The sequence below is a fragment of the Hirundo rustica genome, unplaced genomic scaffold (genome assembly GCF_015227805.2).
Source record: "Hirundo rustica isolate bHirRus1 unplaced genomic scaffold, bHirRus1.pri.v3 scaffold_131_arrow_ctg1, whole genome shotgun sequence".
Classification (NCBI taxonomy): Eukaryota; Metazoa; Chordata; class Aves; order Passeriformes; family Hirundinidae; genus Hirundo; species Hirundo rustica.
Genome location: NW_026690219.1, coordinates 13213 through 22459, shown reverse-complemented (window position 1 = coordinate 22459; position 9247 = coordinate 13213). Strand labels below are relative to the sequence as shown.

At 53.0% G+C, this 9247-nt stretch overlaps 1 protein-coding gene and 1 pseudogene across 1 annotated transcript; one reads left to right on the top strand and one right to left on the bottom strand.

Moving 5' to 3' along the window:
* Positions 1-1803: 1803 nt before the first annotated feature.
* LOC120747650 (olfactory receptor 14C36-like) lies at positions 1804-5178 on the bottom strand. The gene is made up of 2 exons (XM_040053677.2): positions 4359-5178; positions 1804-2759 (listed from the first exon to the last, which is right to left on the bottom strand). The coding sequence occupies exon 2, from the start codon at positions 2734-2736 to the stop codon at positions 1804-1806; it is 933 nt and encodes a 310-aa protein (XP_039909611.1). The 5' UTR covers positions 2737-2759; positions 4359-5178.
* A 2830-nt stretch (positions 5179-8008) lies between these two features.
* LOC120747649 (choline/ethanolaminephosphotransferase 1-like) lies at positions 8009-9036 on the top strand (annotated as a pseudogene).
* The last annotated feature ends 211 nt before the right edge of the window (positions 9037-9247 follow it).

Sequence of the window (9247 nt, the reverse complement as noted above, 5' to 3'; positions counted from 1 at the left end):
CCCCCCAGCTTAGGAAGGACATGGAGGGGCCTGGAGTGTGTCCAGAGAAGAACAACAAGGCTGGTGAGGGGTCTGGAACACAAGTCCTGTGAGGAGAGGCTGAGGGAGCTGGGGTTGTTTATCCTGGAGAAGAGGAGGCTCAGGGGAGACAAGGCAGTTTCAGGGTACAGGTTGGACTTGATGATGTCCAAGGTCCTTTCCAACCTTGCTGATTCTATGATTCTCTGAAACCACACTTGGAGAAGTTGCAGGATGAGCCCTTGGCCTCCTCTTCAGAAGGTCCAGCAGCCCAGGTCCCTCAGCTTCTCCTCACAGCCCCAAAGCCCATCCTGTCAGTCCTGCAGAGCCTCTGCAGCTCCTCCTCCTTGCCCAGAACAGGGAGCCCCACAGCCAGACACAGTAGCCCAGATGTGCCCCCCTGGCCTGTGGTGCCTCTGGCAAGGGAGCAGCATGAGGCACTGCAGGAGCCTGCAGACAATTCCTGAAGCACTTGGAGGATGATCCTGCTCCCCAAGGGACATTCCCATGGTGCCAGGAATGCAGGAACTGAACTGGGGAATGGGGCCAGAGAGGAAAGGGCAACCAGAGATGGGATGGGAAGGGAACAGGGGTGGACAAGAGGAAGAAATATGCACAAGAAAGAGTAAAGAAAGCCAAGGTTAAGCAAAGGAAATGCTGAGGGCAGTTTGGGGATGGCTGCCAGGCAGCCCTGGCTCTGAGCAACAATGTCTGCAGTGGCACAGGAAACTCACAGCTCATGGGAACAAACTTTCTGGATGAATTCAGAGGCCACCACAAATCTGAGTGGTTTCCCTGCTGTCCCCTGGCCCTTCCTGGCCCCAGAGGCTGATGGCATTTGTGCTCCCTCAGGTTCATCTCCCCACACCAACACCATGGGGGTGCTGACGCCTGCTCTGGGCAGTGCAAACAGGGGCTCCTGAGCCAGTGCTGCCGTGTCTGTGCCTGCAAGGATGCGGCACCTGTGTGAGCTGGGGGAGAGGCCAGGGCTGCAGAGGGGGGATGTTGTTGGCAGGTGCATGAGGACGCTCTGGGACGCTGCCCTGGGGTGTCCAGCACAGTGGGGATGGATCAGCCCCTGCTCTGCTGCTCCTTCCCATCTCCCCCAGGCACCTTGCAGAGCCCCAGCCATGCTGTTTGCCCCCAGCCTGCCCACGGCCACCCTGGGGCTGCTCACGGGGCTTTTCTCTGCTGAGCATTGGCCTGGGCGTGTTCTGGAGAGAGCCTGGGCAAGGAGCCTGGAGCCCCCAGGCCCTGCCCTGAGGCGTCAGCGCTGCCCCAGCAGTGCCCATGGCCTGTCCCTGCTGCAGCCCCGGCACTGCCACCCCCAGCACTGTGCCCGGCCCCGAGAGCACTCAGGCCCTACAGCAACACCAGGGCCAGGAGGGCAGCGGGGCAGGGGCACGGGAGCAGCACTGGCAACACCAAGTGCTGCTGCTCCTGGGCACAGCTGCTGTGCCAGCACTGATCTGCCCCCAGCCCTGCACACAGACATTGCTGCTGCAGCTGCAGAGAAGGGAACAAAAGGGGGATCTCTGCAGAAAACTTGGCTGGGAGATCCTTGAGTTCCTTTAAAGCCACCAAGAGTGTAATCCTTTGTTGATGCAGTCTGTGGCCTCAGGGAAGGTGGAGATAAACAAAATGAGAAATGGCACAAAGAGTGACCTTTCTTTTTGGACAATATGAAAAAATAAAAAAAAAAGAAACAGAACCTCCAAAATGAAACCAACAAGAATATTAAATATGACTTTTATTACAAATGATTTGCAGAAATTTCCCAGCAGTTTAATGTTGCTGAAACCATCCAGTCATCAGTCTCCAGAATGCAGCCTTGAGCTCCTGGTTCCTCAGGCTGTAGATGAGTGGGTTCAGGGCTGGAGGCACCATCGAGTACAGAACTGACAGGGCCAGATCCAGGGATGGGGAGGAGATGGAGGGGGGCTTCAGATGAGCAAACACGACAGTGCTGAGGAACAAGGAGACCACAGCCAGGTGAGGGAGGCAGGTGGAAAAGGCTTTGTGCCGTCCCTGCTCAGAGGGGATCCTCAGCACAGCCCTGAAGATCTGCACATAGGAGAAAACAATGAACACAAAACAGCCAAGTCCTATACAGGAACTTACAGCAAGAAGTCCCACTTCCCCGAGGTGGGATTTTGAGCAGGAGAGCTTGAGGATGTGTGGGATTTCACAGAAGAACTGGCCCAAAACATTGCCATGGCACAGGGGCAGGGAAAATGTATTGGCCGTGTGCAGCAGAGCATTGAGAAAGGCACTGGCCCAGGCAGCTGCTGCCATGTGGGCACAAGCTCTGCTGCCCAGGAGGGTCCCGTAGTGCAGGGGTTTGCAGATGGACACGTAGCGGTCATAGCACATGATGGTCAGGAGGAAATACTCTGCTGAGATGAAGAACAGAAAGACAAAGAGCTGTGCAGCACATCCTGTGTAGGAGATGGTCCTGGTGTCCCAGAGGGAATTGTGCATGGCTTTGGGGACAGTGGTGCAGATGGAGCCCAGGTCGGTGAGGGCCAGGTTGAGCAGGAAGAAGAACATGGGCGTGTGCAGGAGGTGGCCGCAGGCTACGGCGCTGATGATGAGGCCGTTGCCCAGGAGGGCAGCCAGGGAGATGCCCAGGAAGAGGCAGAAGTGCAGGAGCTGCAGCTGCCGCGTGTCTGCCAATGCCAGCAGGAGGAAGTGGCTGATGGAGCTGCTGTTGGACATTTCTTCACTCTGGCCATGGAGTCCTGTTGAAGAAGGAAAGAGAGGGGATTTGGTGAGCAATGCCCAAACACTTTCTCCCAGCTTTGCCCCTGCTGCTCTGTACCACCCAATTTTCCTTTTCTCAGAGCCCTTCCTTCAGCCCTGTGCCTGGAGCTCTGCTGGGATCTGGCCCCGTTGCTGTGATGAGCAGGGGCTCTGCCCATGGACACCGAGGGGTCAGCTCTGCTCTGCAGCACTGGGGTCATGGGAACAGGGACAGGGGCCAGTCCTGGGCTTGGACTTCATCAGCCCAAACTGCTCCTGAGGCAGAGGAGCTTGGCAGCATCTCCTGTGCCAGGGCTAAGGAACGGTGATGGCCAAAGGCAGCTGGAGAGGGTTTCCTGCTGTGCCCAGGGAGATCAGAGAGAACTGTGCAAGGCAAGAGCATTGGCTGTAACTCAGTGAAGGGTGAGGGGAGCTGCTCTGTCACTCCATCTGTCCCCAGCTGCCCTTTCTGAGATCCAGGGCAGTCCCTGTGTTCCCCTGAAAATCAGCCTGACACAGCTGAGAGCAGAGGGAGCCACAGCAGAGCAAACTGGCTCAGCCTTTCTCAGAGTCTCAGCCCCACTCCTGGCCAAGGACACTCCTGTCCCCCAGTGTCCCCTGGAGGCAGCTCACAGCTTGGATGGCATCCCCAGGACACACCCAGGGTCCTGTCCATGGCACTGCTGGAGGAGAGTCAGCTCATTCCCAGCCTCCAGCCTGCCCTGCCCAGAGCTCCTTGGGGCAGAGGGAGCTGGGACACCCCATTTGCAGTGTCTTGGCATGGGGATCTGTAAATAAAGTAATCATGGAATAGTTTGGTCTGGAGAGGACTTTCAATATCCCAGCACAGCTTGGTGGCACTTTCCCCCCACTGCCTGCCCAGGGCTCTGCTGCCTGGAGCTGTCCCTGCCTGCAGCTGCTTCCCTGTGCCCAGGGCTGGGCCCTGCCAGTGCTGCCAGAGCCCAGCCCAGCCCTGGGGGCTCAGCTCTGCCCTGCAGAGCCCTCCCAGCTCAGGCACTGCCCAGGGGCAGCTCTGGCTCTGCAGGCTCTGATGGCAACCTCAGAGCAACCCTGAGGAGGCTGGAAAAGCGACACTGGTGCTGCCTGCAAGGGACCCTCTGCTGATTTCTGTCACTGCCTGGTTTATTAAGATCTGAGAGAAAATTGTTTGATTTTTCTCAGCCTGAACTGAGAGATGAATACCTATGTGCAATTTTCCATCCAAGCAACACAGAGCAGTAGATTAAAAAAGTAGGATTTTCTCTTTTATGCAGCCTCTGCCTTGCTGTGCTCCCTGTATAATCTACTTGGAAATGTTCTGCAGTTAAATGTCATGCTGGGAGCAGTCCTGAACAATGCAGCATCCTCAGCACACAAGGAGAACACTTCCACTCCTTACCAGCTGTCTCCTTCCACCCAGATCTTGTCCCCAATTCCAGTGCTGGGAGCAGCTCCCAGGGCTGGCTGAGAGCTGTCCCTGGCAGGCAGCAGAGTCCCTGCCCCAGCACAGTGCCCTGGGCTGCAGGACCCTGCTCTGCAGGACAGCCCTGGGCACCCCTGGCTGCTCTCCACAAGAGATAATCAGAGAATGTACTCACAGAGTCTGTAGGCATTGGGATGTTCCAGCTTTAGGAGATCCCTGCAGGAGCTGCAGCTGCCTTGTCCTGCAGCCAGAGGTTCCTGTGTCAAGGGCTGGGAGTGATTCTCCCGCAGTCACTTCTCAGCTCCTTCCCAGCCCTGAGTGATTGAAGCTCTCTGTGCCTGTGTGCTGTGCCCGGGGTGGCTGCAGGCAGTGCCCCAGCCCTGCTGGGCTGTGCTCAGGAGCTGCTCCTGGGCAGAGCTGTCTCTCTGCAGCGCTGCCCTTGCCAGGAGCTGCCTCTGTGCCAGGAGCCCGGCCCAGCTCAGCAGCACAGACACAGCACAAGGACTTTAATGACCCTCTCGGGGCTTTGTGCTGGGGCCCTGAACATCAGTCCCTGAGAGGGAGCTGAAGAAACCTCTCAAGAATTCCCAGTCAGAATCCAACTCCAAAGTTTCTTGAAGTTTTAATGGGTCCCACTGAGGGACAGGACAGAGAAAGTGTCCCCAGGCCCCAGGCAGAGCAGAGAACTGGAGGCAGTGATGACAGGTGGGGACAAAGAGAAGCCAAGTCTTGGTGTCCTGGGGCACAGCAGCCTCTGTGCCACCAAGGGCTGTGAGGAGACACCTTGTCCTGAGGCCCTGGGGCCTCCTGGCACAGCCCCAGCAAGGCTGGGCACTGTCAGCCCCTTGTGCTGCCCTCAGCATCCCCCTCACATCCCAGTGGCCTCAAGGATCTGCTGGAAGGAGTCCCTGGGGAGCCTTGGTCAGCAATGGCCCTGGGGGGCTCCTGAATGCTCCCAGGGACTGCAGGTTCTTCAAAGGACTTTGGGTTTTGCTTTTGCCTTGGAGTCTCTGAGAGGTTTCTGCAATGATGGCCTCCAATTATCTGCTGTAATGAGTCCCTTGAGAGGCTTTATCATTAATGACAGAAAGTGGGGCTCATTAATGCTTCAAGGTACTTCAGTTCTTTTAAGGTACTTGGTGTTTCCCTTTTAAAACTGACTCTATGAGAAGTTTGTGCCATCACTGCCTCCAATTATCTACTTTAATAAGTCCCTTGGGATTCTTAGTCCGTAAAAACACTCAGTGGAGCTCATTAATACTTCAGGATACTCAAGATTTATTAAGGACCTTTTTTTGACACTGAATCTGAGAGGGTTCTTAAATCACGGCCTCTAAGTTTCTGCTTTAATGAGTCCCTAGAGATTCTTAGCCTGTAACAACACTCAGTGGGGCTCATTAATGCTTTGAGATACTCAAGGTGTTTAAGGTACTTTGGATTTTCCTTCCCTCACTGAGTCTCTGATAGGTTTTTGTGCAGTTCTGGCCTCCAGTTCTCTCTGTCATGGACTCCATGAGGAGCCTGTGTTTGGGATGGACTTCAGTGGGACCCATTGATGCCTCAGAACACTTTGGGTTTTTCTTCTGACTTTGACTCCTGGAAAGGTTTGTGCAATCTCCTCTCAGGCCCTGAGGTTCCAGGGCTCAGCACCAAATGCACCACAGGGCTCATTAGGATCACACAAGTCCTGATAAACCATGGTTCTGCCTTGATTTCCCTCTGGTCTGGCACAGTTCATTATGAAGTCTTTTTTCCTAGAATTATGGGAAATATTTCAAAGAACTTCTAAGAAATATGTATTCCTATTTTCATGGGTGAGGTTTTCTCTTTAGACCAGAGGTGAGTACAGAATTCATTGATTGATATTGATCCAGGGAGTCTCCTCAGGAGGTCTGGTCTGCTCAGAGAAGCTGTGCCTTGAGGTGTGACCCAGTGTGGACAACCTTGCTCCACATCATCCAGCCCCCTCCTGTCTCTCCTCACTCACCTGGAACCATCTTTGCTCAGAGAACTGGCTGCACACAACCAAAAGAGGTGTTTTTCTTCTTCTATTTTTGAAGCAATCTAAAACTCCTGAGTTTCCCCAGTGAAAACAGACAACCTCCTCAAGTGTGTGCCAAGCCCAAGGTGCCACCAAGAGCACTGCAGCCCTGCCCTGGGCCAGGAGTGAGGGTGTGTATCAGGATTTTTGGAGACAGACACAGAGAGGCCTGACAATGCTGGGAAAGTTCTGTTGTTTTAGCACTGTCAAGGACGATGAGCCTGAGAACCAGGACACTGAGCCTGAGAACCAGCTTTTTCGCTCAACAAAGTATAAACAGGTAACTGCAAAGGAATGCTTATGCAGATAACACTAGCCAATAGCGAGTAGTAAAATGCCGTGTGAACAGCTTGTGCACAAGAATGATATATGTATAAAAGAACCCTGTGTACCCTCAATAAACGGAGCATTCACCGCTACTTCTGTGAAGAAGGTGTTTGACTCTGGCTGTTCCCCCTGTTTTTGTTTTTGGTTTTGGTTTTGTTTTGTTTTTCTTTCTTTTCAAAAATCACCTTCAATTGGCGTCTGAACAGGGACCTTGGGGTGACAACCCGGAGAGAAATTAGCGGTGGGACGCTGAGCAGTTGGACACTGAACTCACCGACAGATGCAGCTGCATTGAGGTGAGACCTCCAGAAAATAGCGGTCAGACGCTGATCTGCCGAGAGATGCATCAGCATTGAGGCAGAAGCTCGCCGTCCTTGCAAAGAGTGCGAGGCTGAGCTGGTAAGGGGAGCAGGGGGCAGTTTCTTGAAAAAAGGTGGAAGGATCGAGTATTCACTTCCCTGCCCCATTGACGAGGCAAGCATGGAATGTGAATTTGCTGCCGCATTGAAGTTGCTTATTATTACACTCTCTGAGAGAGGAAAAACAGTAGCAGAAAAAGTACTGCAAAAGCTGATTAACTGGGTGCGGGGAAATGGACATTTAACAACCCCCGATGCTGTGAAGTTGGGGAGGTGCTGCGGGGCCCCTGCCGTGCCCTCCCACCACCTCCGGGCGCCCCGGCACCGTCACTGGCTGATGCCCGGCTCGCCGCTCCCGACCCACGGACCATCCCTGTCACCCGAGCGCCGCCGCCCCGCAGCAAGTCAGGATGAGGAGGAAGAGGCCCCCGGGGGTCCGCACCGCCCCAGCGCCGCCGCTCCCACGCTGCTGCTGCTCCTGCAACGCAGATACCATGTGCCCCCCCCTTTCCCGGCTGTGCCCGAAGAGACACCGGTCGACAAAGAGAGGGGAACCCGTGACCCCTGCTGTCGACCACCTTCCCCCGACAATGTTCCACTGCCAACAAATTAGAGGAGGTCCTCGATGATGGAGCAGAACCCCCAGCAGAACCCACGATTGGTTTAAAAGAACTGACTGATCAAATTCAGGCAGTGATGCAGCGCCTGAAGGAGCGAGGGCAAGCAGCAACCAAGCTGCTACTGGAAAAAGCCCAAGAACTATCTACAATAAATGCTAAAAATCAGGAGCCAACATCTTTCAGCTCCCAGTTAACTCCAATGCAACAATTGCTAGAACAAACTGCACAAAGCAGTCCCCAGGCAATGCCTTTGCCTGCCCCCCCTGTGACTCGATGGTCAAACATTATATGTGATGTTATACTGGAAGGACAGTGGGAACCCGCAGGACACATGGCATGTCCTGTAGCGTGTCCTGTCGTGTTCAGAGATGGCAATCCTGTGTGTGAGCAGCATGAATGGAAAATTTTGCAACAGGCAAAAAAAAACCCAACAAAACCAATAAAGGAGCATGGCTTGAAATCTGAAACTGCTCGAACAATGTTAGATCGGATTCATACTGCAGATATCAATTCTCCAGCCTGGACTGCCCCCAGTCTGATCACCATCATCAGACTGTTAATAAATATATTTACATCCCTGTTGTTAGTATGTTACTGCCCAACAGATACAGGGCAGGCGCCTTCCTGGACATTCATTGCTTGTGCCTGTGGTCTTTTCACCTCCCAGTCCCTAGATGCTAGAGATGGAAAACAAGCAAGAATGACAAATAGCAGCACTCCGTTAGGAGAGCTTTTTAATCATGGCTGTGATTCATTGTCCACAGTCTTTGTGGTTTTAGGAACTTGTATTGTTGTGCAGCTGAGCACCAACCCTGATTGGATGTTCTTCTGTTGTTTTGCTGTGACATTCATGTTTTACTGCGCACACTGACAGATGTACGTCTCGGGAATGCTGCGCTTCGGCATGATTGATATGACTGAAATACAAATCTTCACAATAATCATGCATTTACTGACAGTGATTGGAGGACCACCTTTTTAGCAATCTCTGATTCCAAGACTGAGCATTCAGGTGAAAATACTCCCAGCTCCTTGTACTGTGGCAGGAACCATATTCTCCTGTACAAACTGGAGCTGGCAAAAATAGATCCACTCTAGCAGGAACAAGTGTCCTCTCACCTTTTCTCCATATTGGCTCTGTGATTGCCTTGGCTGCAATGATCTACAAGAAATCTACTGTGCAGCTCTTTGAGAGGCATCTCTGCCTCTACATCCTGACTTTTGGCTTTGTGTCTGCCAACATCACAAATAAACTGGTGGTTGCCCACATGACCAAGAGTGAAATGTATTTATATAACACAGCATTCATAGGCCCAGCATTGCTGTTCCTTGACCAAATGTTTTAACAGCTTTATTGATAAGTATATTGTCCTCTGGATTGCCCTGATCCTGTCCCTGTCTGACCTGCTCTGATACTGTGTCAGCGTGTGCATCCAAATTGCTGCCCACCTGCACATCCACGTGTTCCGCATCAAGGGCTGCCCCATGCCCTCGAACCACCACTAGGGATGGGAGCTGCCACAGGGGAATGGAAAAAGAGTTAGGTTTCTACAGGAATGGATGAGGACTTGTAAGAGACAAATGCTAAAAGCAGATGAGAACAAAGTAATTTATAATAATCAATGTTGTATAACTTTTCTTCTTTGTTATCAGTAACACTCCTTAACTAGTCTCCTGCCTGAGAGAGTGAATTCCGAGTTCACCCTAGTCAACTCTC

What these genes read in the sequence shown, in the direction of transcription:
- LOC120747650 (XM_040053677.2), bottom strand. Translation starts at nt 2,736, where the DNA reads ATGTCCAACAGCAGCTCCATCAGCCACTTCCTCCTGCTGGCATTGGCA.